This window comes from Aulostomus chinensis, chromosome 2 (genome assembly GCF_037954235.1).
Source record: "Aulostomus chinensis isolate RoL2024-O1b breed Wild chromosome 2, RoL_Achi_v1.0, whole genome shotgun sequence".
Taxonomy (NCBI): domain Eukaryota; kingdom Metazoa; phylum Chordata; class Actinopteri; order Syngnathiformes; family Aulostomidae; genus Aulostomus; species Aulostomus chinensis.
The window spans coordinates 15,330,020-15,351,884 of NC_141321.1; the positions used below are offsets into that span (position 1 = coordinate 15,330,020).

At 40.3% G+C, this 21,865-nt stretch overlaps 1 protein-coding gene and 1 long non-coding RNA gene across 2 annotated transcripts; both read left to right on the top strand.

Moving 5' to 3' along the window:
- The first annotated feature begins 2,108 nt into the window (after positions 1–2,108).
- LOC147269193 (uncharacterized) lies at positions 2,109–3,687 on the top strand. Its single transcript, XR_015111354.1, has 4 exons — positions 2,109–2,275; positions 2,655–2,703; positions 2,794–2,852; positions 3,093–3,687. It is a non-coding gene; the product is annotated as an uncharacterized LOC147269193 (long non-coding RNA).
- A 6,504-nt stretch (positions 3,688–10,191) lies between these two features.
- On the top strand, positions 10,192–14,702 carry pcdh20 (protocadherin 20). The gene is made up of 2 exons (XM_086194210.1): positions 10,192–10,345; positions 10,664–14,702. The coding sequence occupies exons 1-2, from the start codon at positions 10,298–10,300 to the stop codon at positions 13,283–13,285; spliced, it is 2,670 nt and encodes an 889-aa protein (XP_086050336.1). The 5' UTR covers positions 10,192–10,297; the 3' UTR covers positions 13,286–14,702.
- The last annotated feature ends 7,163 nt before the right edge of the window (positions 14,703–21,865 follow it).

Consider the following 21,865-nt stretch of genomic DNA (forward strand, 5'->3'; position numbering starts at 1 on the left):
CTACAGTAACACTCTTCCTTGGAATATCAGATCTATTTGAGAAATGCTGATGTACAGATCTGATTACGTCATTTTCCGTTGCTCCCGATTTGAACCTAGTGGATCCAGTAATGCTGGCAAACAGTATCCTCACATCCAAGGTTTAAAGCATCTTTCAAGACACCATGTGGGTGTGTAGTAGAAAGGCATCTGCTTTTTTACTCAATTCTCAAAAATCTGCAGATCCCCTCGAGTGATTTTACATAGTGAACATGGGTTTTTATGCTTTCTAACACTTTTTCTCTCTTTTGTCCTTCACTTGATATCCTCCCATAAGCACAAGCCAAATACACTGGCGTTAGCTCGAAATCACCAAAGTCCACTTTATCAAGAACAAACGAACTGGTGCTGATTTAGTCTGTCAGACGTGTTAGATTACATGTACTTTTATTGTTGCCTTTGCGATGATAAAATAGTCCATCCACTCTGATGAATATGCAATGACGCTCAAAGTTCTTCAAATACATTTGTTTACCACTGCTGTATATTGGATGTACTCTACTTTTAATGTCAGTACATAGGAGGAAATCTTCACTCAGTTTCACTTGAGGAAATATTATAAAGGACCTGTCCAGCTCATGTGCGATGCATCGTGCTGTATCATAAACTGTAACCATTTTTTCTAAAATTTGGAACTAGAAAATGTAAATGTTTGCTTGTTTCCATTTACTCGTTCCATGTAAATATTTGGTACTGCAACTGTAAACTGTTGACAGGAAATGGTAATAATTAGTGTAAGTTCCGAAGAGTTCTGGCAACAGCCCTGACAACCACACGTTCAAAGCACATCATTTACAAGCTGAAATTGTTTCCATCTAATTGTACCTTCACTGGAAAACTGCTATAAACCATTAAAACCTATGAAAACACTTCTTACACTGATTGCACCTAATTATTCTTGAACGTGTTTAGGTCCATCCTCAGTTACATGAGAATATATTTCTTTCTTAACTCCTCAAAGAAAGTTTGGATGTGTTATTTTGGTCAGTTATTTCTCCTTGTTAATAATACCAATTGGTATTTGTATTTTATTTCCCTGGAAAGCCTGATTAGTTTTGACACACTGACCTCTCCTCCTCTTCTTCCTGTTCTTTTCATTACTGCCATCACGGCTCTGTTTCCTCCTCTTCTTTTCAGCTTTTTTTTTTTTATTTCTGCCTTTGGCTCAGTTTTGCCTTTTTGGTCTCTGCAGGTATTCCTCCATATTTTTTTTCCAACTCCCTAACGACCAGTCTTTCTTCTACTTAGTTTGATCTTTTTAGGGCCTGAGCCAGGAGTTCCTCAGGGGCGAAGACCCTATTATGTTTGCTCGACACACTCGCCACTTCAAAAAACTTACTTCGACCCCCTAAACATGCTAAAAAACTCACCAAATTTGGTACACACATCAGGTGCGGGGAAAAATTCGATATTTAATTTTTAACTCTTCTTTCAAGCTTTTTAAAATTCAACTTTCCTTTATCAATCTCTGCGGTCTGCTGCTCTGTAGCCAGATGGTCCTGCCGCTGGCTCTGGCTCTTAGGCACCTGAATCTATCCCTCCCTCTTGAGTTGCTCCTTTTCCTCCATTTCTCTTGAGACTCGCTTCTTTTCTTCCTGTTCAAGTCACTCCCTTTCCTTCCTTTCTTGTGACACGCTCCTTTTCTCTATCTCCTGTCACAGCTCTTCGTTCATCTAGAGTTGCACCTCTTTATCCATCTCGAAGCACTCCTTTTCCTCCCTCTGAACTCAATCCTTATTCCTCCCCCACGACTCGCTCCTCTTCCTCCCTCTCGACTCGCTCTTTTACCTCTCTGTCTCTCTTGAGTCGCTCCTTTAAGTCTCTCCCTCTCTCTCCAGTTGCTCCTTTTCCACCCTCTCTCTATCACCTCATTGCTTTTTTTCCCTTTCTTTCTTGAGTCTCTCCAGTGTCTGCTGGTTTCTGTGTTTTCCCGCCTTTTCTAAGTCACACACCTGTGCCTCGTTAGTGAATCAGCCCTCCTGTTCTCACACCTGTTACGTGCTGTGTCATTAGTGGACTTCATATTTTAGTTTGGTTGTCTTTATCATGCTGCATTCAACTCCTTTGAAGTTGAAGTTAAGGGTTAGTAGTTCAGACTTCCCAATCTAAATGCTTTCTAGTGCATGAAAACAGCGACACCCACTGCAAAACTGCTTCCATGGCACATGTTTTAGGACAGGAAACATCCAACGAGGAGCTACGGAACTACAACGCAGCCAGTAATGATGAGAAACAAGTAAGAAATGTAGTCAAACTGTGTTGTATCACTGAGTTTCAGAGTAACTTTGTGGGTAGGTTGCCATCTTGCTTGTGACGTCAGGGGAGCGTCAAAGAAACTCAGAAGCTACTCAGAATCTGATGATGGTTCCGTTGAACTAATCCCAGTTGGAGGTTTTGTTTTTTTTTTAAAGGACAATGTAATGCATTTGAAATTCTGTTCCAAATTAATGAATTTGTATTTTACTTTTTACAGTTTTTCAGTAATTATTGATATTTTTAACTATTTTTTTCATCCAAATTTTTGCTGATGCTTGTCTGTCAATGAAAAGAATTTACTTTGACATTGCTGCTCCTGCCACTGTCCCTCTAACCCATTCTTACATGAAATCTCAAAGCGCCTTTTTAGAGTACAAAATTGACCACTGGGACTGACGGATGAACTGAGTGAGTTTTTCACGGCTGAATTTCACTATCACCTCGTGTTTCTGGAGCCACTTGAGGAGAATTCTTCAATGATGCCGCAAATGTCCATAGGAACTCAAAGATGCAGTGTTCAAAGGTCAAGTTCGCTGAAACGGACTCATTTCACAGAGGTAAACAACACAGTATTACTAGCTCTTTTAGCTTTAAACTCGATATTACTGACGTACCTCAGCATTCACATCAGGAGGTAGATTTTTTTTTTTCTTCAATTATGGAAAAATTGATATCAGCCTTGGTTTAGGTTTGCCCTTCTTGTTTTGCATTTTAATCATGTCTGTTGTCAGTGGTCTGTCCCGCATCTGCATTTGAGTTGTTTTTAAAATTTGTCACTCCTTTGTGAATGCATCCAGACTGGGTTCACCACTGATGAACTCCAAAACACCAAAGGCAAAGAGAACACCAGGCTGGATCATCATCAAAAATCCCTTTTAATTAATCTGTAGAGACAAAACTTTCAACAACAAAAACCCTTCCTAATTGCAAGGTTTACAGTACTCTTTTTTTGGGGGGGGGGGGGGAAATGAAGTAAAGTAAAGAGTGAGTTGACAAATTAAAAGAGGCTAATTATTGTGATTTTTTTTAAATTTCAAATAAACATTTTAGTTCAACTGTTTTTAAGTTAATTTTAATTGAGTGACTGCAGATGAACCCTCTGTCAGACTAACCTCGAAGAAAATGGCCGCATTGTAAATGAGTGGCCAGTGTGATTACGACCTCAGGAACAGGGTAAATTATGCATCATTAATGGGAGTGAGGAGGCATGTTGGTTTGAACTGGATTTTGATGGTAGCTACCCAGCAGTGAGTGGAGATAATTTCTGATGGATGTTTCAATGGGCGATAACTAATCATAACATGGAAGATTTGCAAGAATTGTTCGATCAGTGCATGAGCTACCCATGTGTTACACTATTGAATTATATTTCTAACCTTTATTTTATTAGTTGGAGTACTACATGTTGTGGTCCAGCATCAGTTTTCGAAAGCTTTGTTGTGCACTGAGACCCCTGATATCAGGTGATCCAATCTAAACAGTTCCAGGCTTGAAATCAGTATCAGAACTAATCTTTGACTGCATCATTACTCCTCAAAGCGGTGCGGATGAGAGCCAAAGACATCAACATTCTTCCACTGTACATCCCCTTTTCAGGAGCACTTTGAGGGAATCTTTCCAAATGTGGCACAAACATTAATTTTGACTCACATATAAACTGAAGCAAGTTGGTGGTCAAAGGTCAAGGTGACCTCATGTACGTGCTGTTGGCACAAAGGTAATAATCCAGGAATTCCTGGAGGAAATTTCATGAAATCCTCCACAAATGTCCACCACACACTTATTCATATGTTTTGTTAGGTGCACATCATACAATATTGTAGGACGCTTTGTGTTTAAAAATTTGTGAGAAACAATGTTCGCTGTCACTTATAATCTCTTCAGATAAAACTGCACACACGAGTGGATTTTTAATAAAATAAGGTGCATGGACACAATATTTTATTTTTATTTCAGTCATTTTTGATCACAGTGGTAACAACAAGCACCTCATAACTCCAGGTTTGACAAGCATAACAAAAGTACACCAGTTTAACGAGGCAGCCTGTTGGGGATGAACATTCCATACATAGACATACATTGACTCTATGACTACAAAATCTCCCTTTTGTGAGGCTATATTTCCTGCTGCTTATGTTTAGAAATGTTCCTGCAGTTTTTCAAGTGAGAATCTATTTGAACATTTGCAGTTAACATGTTGTTAGTTGCGACTCCGCAGAGAAGTGTTCTCATGTCTCCTCACAAGAAGCGCACTGAGAGCACCGACCTCCACTCTTCCATTGCATGCACGTCACATTGCCAATTTGCTCTGTCTTTAATTAGTCAAAAGTTGTGAAAGGTTTTTTTGGGGTTTTTTGTCCTCATCTTGATTAAACAAAATTCAACTGAAAAACATTTTATCCTTAGACTGTTCGTCTATATGGCCTGGGTCTGTGTAAAATTTGTTGTTTTAAATTACTAAAACCGTTCAAACATGCTATCTTGCAATGTTATAGAAGGAAGGAAAAACTCATTGTTCCTGCCTGATCATCCACACCTGACCTCTGACCTCCAATCATTTATCGGCTTCTCTCTTGGCCCATGCATCGCTTCTCTATCATGTTTCATTAATATCAGCCCGGGAGTTTCTGTGTGACCCAGATGATGGATGGATGGCACTGAGAGATAACTTCCCTAGCAGAGCTACATAATAATAAAAAAAACAAAAACCCACAGTGGATGTGATGTTTTGCTTGAAAATAATTCCTGAGCAGAAATTGATTTTCTCTGACACTGATGAAGCAAAAATTGACTCATGGAAGTATAAAAAGTTGCTAAGCAATTATTTTCTATCAGCAAATGGTACCCTTCTGGAAACCCTATTTTATACTATAATTGATGTACTCCAAAACCTCAAATTGAAGCTTTAAAATAGTCACACTGTTAGCAGACAGAAACAAGGACCCGCGGTGGGCCAATCGATAGAAACTTCATTACAGGGAGGCCTGGCAAGTAATCTCAGCGGCTGCAGCTGTGAGGGGCATACATTCTAGCACACAACTGTTCTCAATGATACATCCAGCATCCACCTGCAGAGGCACAAAGACACCCTCACTCCACTCACTGGTTCAACACACTCGTACCATCTTGTCATTTCTCTGTTTGTCAGCCTATCAAATACAAGCAGACAAGGTGTTTGGTTTTGTTTTCTACTCAGTCCCTGTTTCTCTCTCTCTCTCTCTCCTCCAGATTAGCTTTTGCATATTTGTGCCAGGAGTCATCTTTAGCATCTGACTCTAGGAAGAGAGCAGAAAAACAATGCAGGAGGGTAGCGGGGAGATGCCAGGATAAAAAGAAAATATTTTTCTGAATTAACAGACAAATGAAATGGTGCACAACAATGCTATTATGTTCCTTTTTGCACTAAAGTGGTTCAATAATGGCATATCACATACATTTAAAATCATTTTCCAAATTGTGTCTCCACCAGAGAAATTACAAATGATCTGCTTACAAAGAATAAGTAGTGTTACACGTTTTCAGCCTTGGATTCAGATCGCACAGTTGTACAACTCTAATCCTGCGCACAGTGACAACTAAGCAGTAGGTTTAGCACCAAACTGAATTTTGGCCCCAACAAGAAACAAGGCAGCCAAGCTTTGTGAGTCAGTAATGTGTCAAACTCTGATACTGCACTGCATTATTTATTCATTTTTTGCTAATTTAACCAGTAGATGGCAGTAAGAGAGCAAGAACAACCCACGCTGACATTGCACAAGAAACTAAATCATTTCTCACTTCACTTTAACGCACAGAAACACCATTATATCTCTTCAGAGATGCAGAAATGTGCTATTCCAGTTATTTGCAATGCATCTTATTTGCTTGTAAACTATCAAAAAGCCCCTGCTGCCTGAGTAGCACTCAGCCAGCAGGGGCTTGTCCCCTTGAGACTGAGGGATGAAGCTGCAGCTTGGTGGGCAAAAGTTGTTCAAGACAGAAATACAGATGGGATTCTTTTTATTGTGTCATACACTCTTGTACATCCCAATCTCACTGCTAAAAGTCAATCCTGGAACTTTGTCAAAAGGGAGTATCTCGAATGCAAACAGTATGCAGTCAGGTATTGCAGAGTGAAGCATGAGGAGAAGCATCCCAGTGGCTCACCCCTCTGAGTTAAGTCAACCGTTAAAATATGTGAGGACTGAATGAGATTTACCTTGTTGAACAGTGTTCAGTCAACTGAGATCCGTGTTCAAACTGCAGCAGTTATTGTGTCGTGATAAACTCAGGTAATTCAAGTTTGATTAATTCTATCCAAAAGAAGCGTTTCTGACTCTACTGCACTGATTTGCAGAGAGGCAGCTGTAAAGACGTTTCATCATAAATAACTAGCTGTGATGCATATTTGTGGAACTGGACAGTGGACTAATAAAGAGCTTTGAGGGTTTTCAAAATGAAAGTCATCAGTCTCAATGAAGATCACTTGTGTGTGTCTGAGACTGAGTAGCCCATGTTTTACTTATAAGGGCATCTAGTATTTTTGGTTGTGCAGTGAGCAGGCTGACCAGGCACAGACATGACAGATTTGTTATATGCTGCAGCCATAAAGGAAACTTTATTAACAAGAATTCTTGGAAATGCACTCCAGACACAGATCTGCAATGCAAAATATCTAGGAGTCTCAACATTTTTTTATATAGTATATAATGTACTGTATAAATCTGATACATTTTGAACAGCCTTAGAATAAACTGTACAAGTCAATCATCCCGGGACAATGGACAAGTCTTGCAAACCAACTTTTCATATTTCTATGATGGCCCAACAAGTTATCCAGTTACTGTTTTTGTTGTTTTTTTTTCCTGGCACAATCATTTTGTGTGGTCATATCAAGCTTACTTAACATCCTAAGAGCTGTCTCGCAGCTATCAAGATAGCTTAGCAGCACTTTGATTAAAAGAGAGGACCGTGGTTAACAAGACATCTGTTAGGAAATCTGGGATTACGCAGCCTCATCCCACATAGAGCAAATGACGTAATTAAGACCAAAGTAGAGCAGCCTCTCAGCTTTAGTCAAACTCTGAGGTAGGTTTTTTTGCTCTTGAACATAGTATTACATTTGAAAACTGTGCTTACATTTCTGTTTTATTTTGTATTTAGCCAGGTAGGCCCCATCGAGAGGGCAGCACCAGAAACCATCCATCGTCCATCGTCGTCTTCCGCTTATTCCTCACTAGTAAGGGTCGCGGGGGGGCTAGAACCTATCCCAGCACCTACGGGCGAGAGGCGGGGTTCACCCTGGACAGGTCGCCAGTCCATCACAGGGTCAACATACAGAGACGAACAACCATTCACACTCACAGTCACACCTACGGTCAATTTAGAGTATCAATCAGCCTCGTCCCCTCTTGATGTCTTTGGACGGTGGGAGGAAGCCAGAGTACCAGAGAGAACCCACATAGGAACAAGGAGAACATGGAGAGTCCACACAGAAAGATCCCGCGCCCGAGCCCGAGCCGGGACTCGAACCCCGGAACCTTCTTGCTGTGAGGCCACAGTGCTTACCACTGCACCACCGTGCAGCCAGCCCCAGACACACTTTACATTATAGAACATGATTGTAAAAGATCAGGGCTAAACCAAATGTAAAGGAAGTCAAAGGTACAGAGCTATTCATAGATATCTATATCTGAGCACTTCATTTCCAGTCAGGTACAGAAAACAGCATGTATCCTCTTAGGCAGCTTTCAATGGGATTCACAAAGCTACCATAAGTGGAAAAACACATGTTTAGTTCAGAAGAAGTACTTCTTGTGTTGTAAAGTTTTCCATTAAGACTGTTTCTGTAACGAGAGCTTTCACCAAAAAGCTTGTTGGCCTTTAGATTAACGTCCAACCTGAGGGACCAATGGGTCGCCCTTCATCTGGGTGACCCTTCTCCACCAGAATAGCTCTAGAGATCAGTGAGACGCACAAGCCATCGGACCATGACACATCTTTTGACTGTTTAGTGACGTTCATGATAGAGATGCAGGATAGGATCACATCATCAGCACCACTGGTAAAATATCCAAAACATTAATACATGATTTATGGGCTATGTAATGTTTTGGAAATAAACCTTTTTACAACTTGAACAGGTTATTCAGTCTCACCAAAATGTGAGTAGCATCGTCTTTGTATTAAAAAGTTTGAAAATTGGCAAATATATGATATATGATCATATATATGATGCATCCTTAATTTATGATATACATTTAGTGAAATGGGCGGATGGAGACATTCAGTTCTGATCATTTCGATGTGTCGTCTCTCTGGATGTGTTTGTCTTACCTCAGCATTACTATCAAACAAACAATTCCCGCCTGTGGCCAGTGGCTCCCTGCTGTCGTCGCCACTGCTGTTCATCACTATCTTCCTCCCTGTTGTGATGATGCAATTATTTTGTTCTTGAGCAGACTGGAGGTCTTTGATTGCAGTCCCCTTAGCTGTTGTGAATGTTATTCAGACTTAACAATGTTGACCCTATCCAAGCATTAGAATAAGTGGTCGCCAACACAAATACATGGATCATATAATACTCCTAGAGAACAAATAACGAGACAATCTACAAATAAAATGTTTGATTTACTAGAAACAGTGTCCTACCCACAACCTCCCTGTATTTCCCTGTTTGCCCTTCACTGTCATATTATGTATTTATGTTTGACAGGGTAGTTCATGAAATTTTAATGGTCCTTTTTATTAACACAATCTAAATGTGTGCGACCACAATAACAATAATCAAACACAGTTTTATTGTCATGGTCCAAAATAAATTAAGAGAAAGAAAAAGAAAATTAGATTCATTTAGGTCACACACTCACAGGATCCATACCCAAAATAAATCCTTTATTTTGCAGAAAATAAGCACATAAGAATCCAATTCTGCCACAAATCAGATGCTAGTGAGGATGTTTGTCGTGGTAGCTGCTGTCCACATCATAAACGTGTGTGTGTGTGGGGGGGGGGGGGGGGGGGGGCTTGCACTCATCCTGTGGCTACGTCACAAAATGTACTGTATAGTTTGGAAAGAGCTCCAAAAAAAAAACTACGAAGGATTCTGTTTCTGAGCTACATATTACAGTGTGTGTGTGTGTGTGTGTGTGTGTGTGTGTGTGTGTGTGAGAGAGAGAGAGAGAGACTGTTTCAATCTGCCCTTTTCCAATGAACTTCAATCACTCCATTTCTCTGAGCAGTATGCTTCCAATCCCAGCAAACAGCTGGCGTGGCATTTAGAACACATGGGGATTAGGGGCTTGATTTAGTTAAAGGCTCAATCCAGAATCAGACCATAGCACCACTTATGATGCCAAGATCACCTCTCTTTTGGCTTTGTTTTGGACCTTTTTTCATGTTTTTTGTTTTGTTTTTACTATTATTAATTTCATGGGATTAAAGCTGTGTATGAAAAACCTGGAGTTCATATATTTGTGAAGTAGAAAAATTATGTTTAGCTGTAATGAAAAGTTAGTGTCACAAGTAACATGACGCATCATCATATCATCATACAGTTGCCGTTTTTTTTTTCGTGATGTTTTTTAACTAATGCTGGATTAAAGTAATCTCTTAGCTGTGGGTATTTTATGCATCGATCCTGTCATTATAAACTCACTTGGTATTGGTCTGCTTTTACTCCCCTGCAGGAGTACAAGGTATGCAGCTGCTGCTGCCGCCGCGGCTCAATGACACTTGCAGTGTGTGCAAGTGCAGGTGTGTGTCGGTGCACTGTCACAGCATGTGAGTAATCTGTGAACTGTAGATTTCCCAGTAGGTATTAGCTCTCATTGGCTAGCATGAGGGACTGATTTGCATACAGTGGGAGTGTCCTGAGCCAGCAGTGGGATGAATGAGTGGTTCAAGTCAGACAGCAATTAGACGTTGCTCTCAGCAGAGGTCCATACACGGCTCAAAATGCCTGTGTTACTTAAACTGCTGCTTTTCCTGCTGTAAGAGGAAGCTGCCGGAGTAGGACATAAACATGTTCAACAGCAAACAGCCCGGCCTTAGCAAAAGAGGAGAAATATGGGTAAGTTTTATTATAATTACCTTTTATGGACAAAATTCCCATTCACACATCTACATTTATCTTTTGTTGTATGATAAATGCTGTCCTATAATAGAAATAAAATATATTTTAAAAGCCTGGAAAGGCCCTGGATGATGCTGTTTTTACTGTTTTCATTCTCACATAATTGTAAATTGTGTAAATTGATCCATAATCCATCGAGTGAAGTGGAGTAAAGTTTAAAATAGCCTGCAGCCGCTGTAAAACTGATATAACTAGAAACATAGCTCTGCATGTCTTTTATTAAACTGTATCATCTTTAATTATCTTGTATTTCAGGGATTGTTCGTCCTCTTGCTTTACACCAGCCCTCTTCCCTGTTTTGCAAATTTCAGCCAAGCTAAAGAGCTCATCTATAAGATAAAGGAGGGATTACCCAGAGGGACCTTCATAGGGGCCATTGGACTAGACTTAAATTTGGATTTCAATGTCAAGCCCCCATTTCTATTCAGTCTTCCACAAAACAAGGTCAGTGAACAGTATGTAAACCTAAATAACACCACTGGAGAGTTATTCACATCTGGTACAGAGATCGACAGAGAGACACTCTGTCCTCACTACTCTGAGGGAAAGGGATGTGTCCTCTTGCTGGATGTGTTTGTGTTGCCTCAGCAGTACTTCCAGCTTGTCAAGGTAAAGATCTTAATTGAGGATGTGAATGACAACAGGCCAAAGTTTCCCACAGATGAGATCTGTATATCTGTCCCAGAAAACACACCTGTCAATGCTCGCTATGCGGTGGAGCAGTCTGCCATTGACCCAGACCTGGGTCTTAATGGACTGCAAACCTACTGGCTCGTTAATGACTTCGGTGTGTTCACGCTGGACGTTGAGGAGAATGATGGGGGTGAGCTGACACCCTTCCTGATTGTGACGGAAGCTTTGGACAGAGAGACGCAAGCGGAATACATCACAGATATCATTGCAGAGGATGGAGGGACACCTCCTCTACTCGGCGCAGCTACTTTAAAAATTCTCATCACTGATGTGAACGATAACTGCCCCCAATTCTCAGAGTCCCACGTTAACGTCACTCTGCCTGGGAACACCACCAAAGGGGCTCATTTGGCACGTCTGCATGCTTTTGACCCTGACCTCGGTGCTAATGCTCAGATCAGCTATGCTTACAGTGAACGTGTGCCAAGGGACACCAGGAGCTTGTTCCATTTGGACAGAACCACAGGGGTGATCAAGCTAGCGAGGAAAGTAGACACTGGCACAGCCACATTTTACAAACTAACGGTCCTGGCCAATGGACCTGGCTGTATCCCTGCTGTTGCCACTGTTACTGTTCATATCATAAAGGTTGTTACTGGACCCCCTGCAATCATACCCCGCTATATTGCCCCAGAAAAGGATGGAGTGTTGACAATTAAGGAGTCTGAGCCCGTGTTTTCTCCAATAGCTTTTTTTACCATTAAAAACATTGATAAAAACCAAAAAGTGGACTGTTTTTTGGAGGGAAGCGGTCCCTTCAAACTTGGCCCCTATCAGCTCTTCAAAAATGAATACCTGCTGGAGACTACAGAACCGTTGGACTATGAGGAGACACAGGAGTATGAGCTCATCCTGGTTGCTAAAAATACTGGAGGGCTTGTAATCAAGACCTTCCTGAAGGTGCAGATACAGGATGAGAATGACAATGCTCCAGTGTTTCAGCAGTCTTTGGTGGAAGTCTCTGTAGAAGAGAACAATCCACCGAACACCTACCTAGCCCAGCTAAGAGCTACAGACCAGGACAGCGGAAGCAGAGGGGAAGTCATCTATCTTCTTGGAGGTGATACCCCTGGGATCTTTGTTGTAGATCAAGTGACAGGTGTTCTGACTGTAACCACGTCACTTGACCGTGAAGAGAAAGAGACATATCGCTTCATAGTGAGAGCAGTGGACCAGGGAACACCAAGGAGGGAGTCAATAGCAACTGTAGTGGTGACTGTCCAAGACCGCAATGACAACAGCCCCCGCTTCATCAATAAGGATTTCACCTTTTTTGTACCAGAGAACTTTCCAGGGTATGGAGAGATTGGGGTCCTCTCTGTCACAGATGCTGATGCTGGGGAAAATGGCTGGGTGGCACTTTCAATCCTCAATGGCAGTGACATCTTCATGATTGACACGGGTCGGGGCGCGCTAAGGGCCAAGATCTCTTTGGACCGAGAGCAACAGGGGACGTACCAGCTGTCGATTGAGGCCATTGATGGCGGACAGCCTGCGCTTTCCTCTGTCACAATGGTGACTGTGCTACTGTTGGATGTTAATGACAATCCACCAATTGTCCTGTTCCCCCAGTCCAACCAGTCCTACATGCTAGTGTTACCCAACACCCTACCGGGAACGTCCATTACAGAGGTGTATGCTGTGGATAAGGATACAGGCATGAATGCTGTAATTGCCTATAGCATCATTAAGAGGAAAGGTGGCGAGCCCGGGTCATTTGCCATCGACCCAGAAACAGGAAATATCACATTAAAGAGAGAGCTCAGCAACCGCGGCCTCTACAGCCTCCTGGTGAAGGTCAGCGATCATGGCCAGCCTGAGCCCCTCTACTCAACAGTCATGGTTAACTTCTTCGTCAATGAAACGGTGAGCAATGAAAGCTACATCCAGAGCCTGCTGACCAAAGAGGCTGACATAGAGGTAGAGGAGAGGCCCTGGTACGTTGGTCAGATGAAGGAGGGTCCTGAGAGGTATGAGCTGTTCCCCTGTAAACCTGTCCTAATCGCCCTTTCGGTCACGAGTCTGGGGCTCTTTCTCTCTCTTCTTACAGTGACATCTTATATATGCTGTAAAAGGTTCAAAAGGCACAAAAAGAAAGAATCAGAAGTTGAAGTACCTTTAAAAGCGAAGAATGGCTCGAAACAGGTTGGGAGCAGAAAGTTACGACGAATCTCAAATATTTGATTATCCATTTAGCACATCCAAATGTTACCTCTGTTTACATGAATGTTTACAAAACTCACTTCGAGAAAAATAGTTTCTACATGAAGTTGCTCTTATGATTACACTTTATATTACTATATTACTGTATTACAGCCACCTTTTTACAATATCTTTCTCTTAAGGCAGGTATCCGTGTCAGGAAGCCAAAGCAAGGAATTGAACTCATTAGTGGCATCCAGTAATAACAGAATAAAAAGAGCAACTCAATAAAGTTTATGTAATCTATATTGAGGAAGCAGAGAAAGGCCATTCCTCTTTTTTTTTTAAATGCTGTTAGCTCAAGATCAGAGGTTAATTATTGAATAAGATTAAAATAATGAAGATTGTTTTTTCACGATAAAGATTTTTTATCTCAAGAAAAGGCGTTTTTTTTTTTTCTCAAGATGAGACAAATTAATCCATCATCATGTGAAAAGAAGGTTGAATATTTAGAGATAATGTATTCATTATTTTTGAGATAACAGCATTAAAAAGCAAAAAGAGCAGCCAATCTGGGGCTCCATACACTTGTAAATACTGTACAAAATATTTTTCAACTTTATATGAAACTTTTTAATTGGAATGGAAAACGACTGTCGAAGGCACACAAATATTCCTTTCAAAATAAGTGACTGCCACAAAATACCATGGCAAAACTTCATGCTACTAAGATTTTTTTTTTTCATTTTGAAATTGATTGATATAAGAATGAAGCATCAACACCGATTACTTGTTTTGTTAAATGGAATCGTAAGACACAAATACAGAATTTAACCATTCTTTCCAGAATTTGGAAGTTGAAAAAACAGTCTAAAGTGATATTTGAGTTCAGGAGTGTTGACTTTGTTCGCCATGGCAACCACACTATCTCTGTTCAAAGAAGGATTACAGCATATGACCATATTTAAAACTTTTTAATTCCACTTCAGTATCGAAGATGTCACATATTTTCATCACACTGATCAACTGAATTGTGTCCAGACTTTTGTTGTTATTATATAATATATATATATAAATATATATATATTATATAGGTATGATACTTCACAAAACTGCTTACATGACCATTCTTTATACAAATATGCAATTCTAAAAGTGTCTGTGAATACATGCTAAGTGTTTGTGAAAGAAAAATCAAAGTAACTATTAAAATATTTTATTTTGTTATACATTTGATTTCAATTTGTCATTGCTTTCATCTTCAAATATTTATATTCATATGTGTGTATAAGAAGTCCCTGCTGTCTGATCAGTTGTTCAATACAAAATCTTAACACATTATTAATGAAAAATCCCAATTACAATCTGTTTGTATGTTGCTAGTCAGATTTAGTGAAATTTGTATTGTATCCTCTACACAAAAGACCAAACCTGGTATACAAATGAATCAGTGCAAAAAAAACAAAAACAAACCTTGCAATGTTTATTTTTCCAATTTCTATTCTATCAACTTTTATTGGACAGAATCTTTTAAAAAGCAGCATCTTGGTCAGATAAAAAAAAAAAAAAACACTTTTTGCTGTAGTTCAGGCCATGATGAAACAGCTAAAAAGCTGCGTTGCTGTTGTCAGCACCTGCATGGCTCGAGTCCCTCACAGAAGGACAAACACTGCTGACTTGTAGCTACAGCTGCTCCTGTCACAGATATTTAGCATCAAATCAATTCTGTCTGAGACGTTTCTCACCTTGCTGGCCTGACACTGGCAGCCACTGTACTCCTATACAACTACCACTTTGTGAGATATCGCCTGAGGAATTGTCAAATCGAAATTGATGCATTCTCTTCCACCAGATGAACTCATGTGACCTCCTGTTTTACAAACCTTCTTACTTGCACGTGTGTGTCTGTGTGTGAGTTTGTATTTTCATGTTTGCTGTGAAAGTTGTATGTACAAAGGATTTAGGAAAGGAATTTTACTGTATGAGCGCTCCCAACTAAAGAACTTGCTTGTGTTATATGTAACTTTAAACCTGTTTGGGTTTGGCTCAGACAAACCCAGAAACATGATAGCAAGCCTCATGTGAGAGTGTATTCACACAGGTTTGCACAGCGATGCTTAGCAGGACATTCTATGGATTTCCATTTGTAAGGAAAGACTAACCCAGACAAACCCCAACCAACTGATGGCCAAATTCTAACCTTAACCGAACTTTAACCTGACCTCAATTCACTCTAACTCTAACCAGTAATTCAGAAATTACATTGTGCCAAATAAGAACCAGCATTTGGTCCCCATGATGACGAGGGGTCCTGATAAGATTAGTGTTTATGGCAGAAAAGGTCTCTCATAGATAGCAAGAATGAATATACACACACACACACAAGCAGCTCCTCAAGTTATAATCAGCATTTCAGCACCAATGCTTGTCATGTAAGCAGAGAGCACATCGGGAGCAGCTCAGTGTAATCCTCAGTAATCATCTCTGGCCAAACTGTGCATTACACAAATAGGTTGAGATACGATGTCCATTATGCTCACTGTATCCTCCGTCCGGACAGGTGACAATGCATGTGCCGCAGTTAAAGCAACACAGAAATATGAAGGAATTACAGGTCATTTGTTTTGTGAAGAGGCATAACAAGTGTAACAGGTTTGCTTGTGTGTGTGTGTGTGGGGGGGGGGGGGGGGGGTGGAGAGAGACAAGAGAAATTTACTGGCAACACTGAACACTTTTAATTTGGTCTTTATGTGCACTAAAATACTATTTAAGTCCTCAACAATTCTGTCTGTTCTCAGTGGTTTTATGACAGATCAAGGTGAAGCAAGTCAGATTAAAGGAGCTCCTGAAGCGAAGGTTTATCCAGGTGCAGCGTATTTCGGTTTTACAGATGATCAACTTACAAAGTATTGCTGTCCAAGGATACTCCCACTATACTTTCACTGTGCAGGTACATGTATCAATTACTCCTGTGAGATGGTTTCTGCGCGTTACATTTGTGAGTTAGACTGAACAAACAATTACAGCATGTGATTAATTGTAGTAATAACAATGTAGGATTAGTTCAGTATATCAATTTTCTCTTCCTGCGTCTGCAAATTAGCAATTTCCCTTTCCGTCTGAGAATCCCTGAAGGCTTTAATCCAGGCAACACTGGGAAATAAAAGCGCGGGGTCAAAAATGGTACGAAGTCACCTGAGATTCTCCACCAGATTTGCCACTTCCTCATACAGCTCGTGGAGTCGAAAGTCGTCTAAAAAGAAGCATTTTAATTAACCGTTGATCCTGAACTTCACCTTGCTCATATAACGGCATTCAATAAGAGAACTTGATAAAACTCTGCAGTCAGCTGTGCTCTGAGTTTGATGTTTAAAACAAAAAGGCTATAAGAGCTGGATTTAAGCAGCATTCTGTCTCCTACAATTGCAGTCCTACAATCCATCATATGCAGCTATCTTTTCCTGATTTTTTTTTTTTTTTTAAAGGTACTGAACGGCAAAATCCAAGTCAGCGCAGGGAATGGATGTAGTACACAGCTTTTTTTTTAATTGTTTGGTTCTTTATTTACTCACATATGGACAGAAATTCTTTCATATGGATTGTTACGCCATATTAATATGTCTGTGATGAGGCGAATAGCGTGACAGTGAAGATGAAAAATCTGACTGCAGTAAAATAAATCAGCAGCTTGTGTCATCCACTCCGGCACGATCGGTCAGTCAATATCCTTCTGTACAATATCAAATAGCAATCCGATCAGCGCTCTGTCCCTCAAAATGACCTTCATCCTTTCAGTATTTTTAACCTTCACACATCTTATTTAGAAATCTGCTTCATTACACGAATCGCTTCCTGACTTTCACAAACAGCTGGAAAGGGGGTCACCCAGCCCGAGAGGCTCCACAGCTTTTCTACATGACTGATCACCTCTTACTGCAGTAATCCTGATGACGAGCAGACTTCTTTGGACCGCAGCAGAACAGACAGCGGAGGGGCAACTGGGCTTGTGTCAGACTCTTGAACTCTTTGTGACCTTTCGGATTAATCTGTCATGCAGGTTGTTAAAAACAACCTTCTCAAGGCTGGAGGAGTTGAGTGAGTAGAGTTTCTGGTTAACTCAAGTAGCTGGCTTTTTTTCCTTTGTCTTGCTGATTTTTCTATGAAAGGAAGCAGGCGAAACAAGCAGCTCAGCAAATACCCCTGTGACCCCCCCTACCTCTTTATCCATCACGCTCTCTCTCCAGGAAAGTCTATCTGAAATTACATTAAATTCTTAATGGTGTAGACGGCAAGTAATTACCATCAGTCACTGGCCGATCCCATTTCTAGATTGGCTTTATTCTAATCTCCCGGCCTTGAAATCAAACAAAGACACAATGAGAGGCTCAGGTTGGGTTACACTGCTCCACTGAATAGGAGAGGCTACATTTTCAAGTTATGACATCAAACAGGCACACACACATACACACACTTTGTTCGCCTTACTCAATAATGCATTTTTAATGAAAAATCAGTGCCTTTGATCTAAAACATCTTTCATTCACTGTGATGCAACAAAATATAACCCAATCGCACTCTTTTGATCCTGCTGTGGATTACTTTACTCATTTACTTTAGTCCACCGTCCTTGTTTATCTCTCACTTTCCCCTCAGTTTAGCACAGAGATGCCTTCAGAAACCACGCATTTATGAGCTCCTTGTTTTTTTGTCATCCCATTAATGTTGAAGATCCAGTCCTTTCCTGGCTGTGTATGTGAGTTGTCTGCTCGGACAATGTCGCTTTAATTACTGTCTCTACCGCTGCAACACATTTTTATTACAATAAGTGTTTCAGACATGAATTTTTTTGCCAGTAAAGACCTGCAGCATATCAGATTTTTCAGCACATTTAATTGAGATCAGGGTAAAAGCAGAAAAAAACAATAAACAATGGTTTTGTTTTGATCATCCACATAACACATTTTGTCACTAAATGAAAGGATAGTACATGTGAACACCTACCAAAAATTACCGTTTTTCAAATGTAAAGTACTCCCCAGACATCTGTGCAGATGGACTTGAGCAGCTTCCTGGTTGACAGTCATTAAAAGTCCCCAAGGAGTCTGTTAGACAGTTGTCATGACCTGATCTCCTGCAGCATCACGCACAATTGTTGCATCTACTGAATGGAGGGACACACTGTTGTTGTTACCGGTGGAAACGTGCCTTTTCTAGCCCATTTGAAATACTTCAACTCGTCACGTCTTTAGCTCAGATACTGTGTCAATGAAAGCTGAGCTTTGTAACGATAATAGTAATAACATTAATACGTATTTGTTTAGCACCTCTCATAGAAAATTGCTGCTCAAAGTGCTTTACGTAAGAGAGAACACTGAAATTGTATTAAAAGACAAGATTGATAAAAAAGAATATTGAAAAATTCTGGAGTAAAATCAGAATGAACAAACCTTTGACCGCTAAAATCTTCTTGGTTCATCCTTGAGTCAAAGTGGACAATAATGGGAGAAAATTCCCTTGAGGTATTCCAAAAATATCATGTCAAAGAGAATGTGACAGACAACCTACAAACATAATGTCTTGGCTAAAGGCTGATGGCTGGTGGAGAGGCATGGCGATGGTGTGAGGTCTTGGAGGAACTGTTCCAGGACAAATCAGTTCTGGCTGGATTTCACAAGTGACCATTAACATGAATATGCAGCATTTTTTTTTTTTTTTTTTGCCAGTACAAAATCTGTGGTGTTTAACAAAAAGCAGAGGAGGATAAGAAGCAGTGCCTATGTTTGCTGCATGCCGTTTAGCACGGCGACAGGTGAGTTTATTCCATTTTAATTTCAGTTTTGCGGTGATACACTTTTAGCATCAAAACCGAAACTGAAGAAACAATGAATTTCTGATTCTCTGACTCCAATACCAACACGGCAAATGAACCCATTTCGCCATCCCTGGGGCTGTTGAGTGGACATTTTCATAACTCTACCATATAAGGGCATGTTGTGTTTAAAGGCTGTGTTATTGTATTTGCTGTTTTAAGTTTTTTTTTTTTAAATCCAACATGTGGTTTGCGGTGATGAGATTCATCTTGTACCTTCCCCACTGATCTCATGGATCACATATTGCTACAAGCAGTTTTGGACATATTGACTTTGCCTGAAATCGTTGTGGATTTCAGGCTGTGGATTTTCAACATTTCATGGTCAGAATGAAGAAGAGGGTAGATTATAACTCTCAAAAGTAGATCAATGTGGGAGTATTTTATTGAGTCAGATTTTTCAAATAAATGTTTGTTCTTTTACATTTAGGGAAGTTTTGAGAAAACCTTTGAAACTTTCAGCCTTTGGCAGAAAAGCAGCTTTCTGTCAGTGTCAGACTCAACATTTTCAACACTTATTTCATTGAAGCCCGAACATCAAAGTGACGTAACAAAGAGAAAAACACATATCTGAGTGGAGAGGGACTTAAAGATATTACAGAGAGTTTTCCTTTAATCTCATACTTTTTTTTTTCCCTTTTGGCTAATCGTTGTTAAAAAGCAACACAGGCAACAGGGAATGTGTACTTTATAAAACACTCTCAAAGCAGCATGCAAAATACATCAACAGGAAGTCAGTCTGCTTACTTTGACCACCAATAAATCCTCCATCATCATACACAAATACAAGAGTGACTGTAAAGGAGAAATGTGCTAGATTTCACACAATGGCAATTAAAAAACCTCCAACTGAAGGTGAGAAACTGTCAATGCAGCTCTCACTTTACTTTAGTAAATTCACCGTGAATTCAGTTTTTTCATAAGCTAGAGCACGAAGGAGGCTGATTGACGAAGAAGTCCAACAGTTAGACCTTGGAGCCGTGACTTTTAAAAGTATTTACAAGTAGATGTACTTCGGCTGGTGTCAAATCCAAACAGAAGCTGCATCCCTGAGGGAGAACTCAAGTCGAGATTTTAAATCACCAGCAAACAGAGATTTTTTTGATGACACCCTAACCCCTGGTCAATTGAATTATAGCTACTTAAAAATATATTGTCTGTATTGCCTGTCTTATTGTCTGTATAAATTGAGCTAAAATCAACTGTTAACTGTTGCTTTCATCCAGAATGCAAATTATTAACAACAAATATTTCTTTTCGAAGCAATTAACCCCCCCCAAAAAGAATTGTTTTTCAGCTACTCACAAGTAGTTGTCATGAGGTCAAGAAGATGTCTTCCCATCTGAATCTCTTCTTTTAAACTCCCGGAGCAGAGAGAGCCGGCTACGAATATTTAGCATGAAGCTGAAGGGGACTGACTGCTAACGACAACCGCAGCTACAAACACACATACAAATGTCAGTTTACAAAATTGCAGTAATCCACAAGCACTGATTTAAGCTGAAAACAAACTATAATATTTCCTTGGTAGTGCTGGTTCGCAGTTGTGCCGACCAGCCGGTGTGTTCAATTCAAACTACACGCTAGTTCACCCTCATGGTAGCACCAAAACAGGAACTGTTTTTGGACACTTTTGCTTTCATTTCATTGTGGTAGCCGTTGTTAGCCATCAGTCACTATGAGCTTCAAGCTACATATACCTGGCTGGCTCTTCCTGCATTCTGGTGTCAGAAATGCTATCACAATGCAGGAGAGAGAGGAGTGAGTACTTGAAAGATGAAGACGCTCTTTTGGGATAACGTTTTGCTTTCATGTGTACTTTGGCTGATAATCCATCAGGTTTTGAGGCAGCCAGGGTTCAAAATTCAGGTGCCTCAAAACAAGATGTCCCTACAGATGGGAGGGGATCTATGCAGCTGTAATCCATGTGTCATCCAGTTTGTTTTCCTCCATATTTACCCAGTTATTAGCTAAGACTGTACATTTACCACTCTGCAAACTGTTTTATTCATTTGTAGATGGACATGGTCATGGAATGTGGTCGGTGTGTTTTATTTGTAGGTTCAAATAACCTTAGAGTCAAAAGCCAGATGTATGAGATGATGTAATGTTCACGTTCATAGAATCAGAAGACAAATTCATCACGTGGAGGTACCCGTACGCTGTATGCTACAGTGGGAAGTGGTCTTCATCTCCTGTAGGTTTAGCTCGCCATGACCCATCAGAAAACATATAGGAGGAGAGAAAAGAAGCACCAGAGGAGACTACGACACCATTCCCCATCACTAAGTACAAGAGGTTTTTAAAGCAAGATGCCCAATATGGTCAGACTATCTGGCTGAGCTGTTACCTCGGATTGAGTGAACGCCAGATGAACACCTTGTTAATATCAGCTGGTCAAGCATTCCAGGAATCCCTCTCTTCTGTCAAGGGGAACTAAGTCCGTTCACCTTAAACAAAAGCCAACTAATTAGAATGTCTTCACTGTGGAAAATAAAACACTGAGGCCCAAAGGTTTGTTTGATCTTCTTTCCCAGTTAATGTGTAATGCAAACACAAAGGTGGAGCATGTTTTCTTACTTACTTCTTAAGAGTATAGTTATTCTACTTTTCATCCCACAGCTCCAAAGTTTTCATGCATGCAGGAACCAAATAAAAGCAATTACCCAGAATGCCAGCTAAAATATGGATGTGGGAACGTTATTAATTCATGCAGTTCTTTGAAAAAAATGTTTCTTGAAAAAGCAGCAGAA

Excerpts from the sequence above, each read along its gene's own strand:
- pcdh20 (XM_086194210.1), top strand. The coding sequence starts at position 10,298 with ATGTTCAACAGCAAACAGCCCGGCCTTAGCAAAAGAGGAGAAATATGG. Across the intron at positions 10,346-10,663 it reads GCAAAAGAGGAGAAATATGG|GGATTGTTCGTCCTCTTGCT; the intron begins GTAAGTTTTATT and ends CTTGTATTTCAG.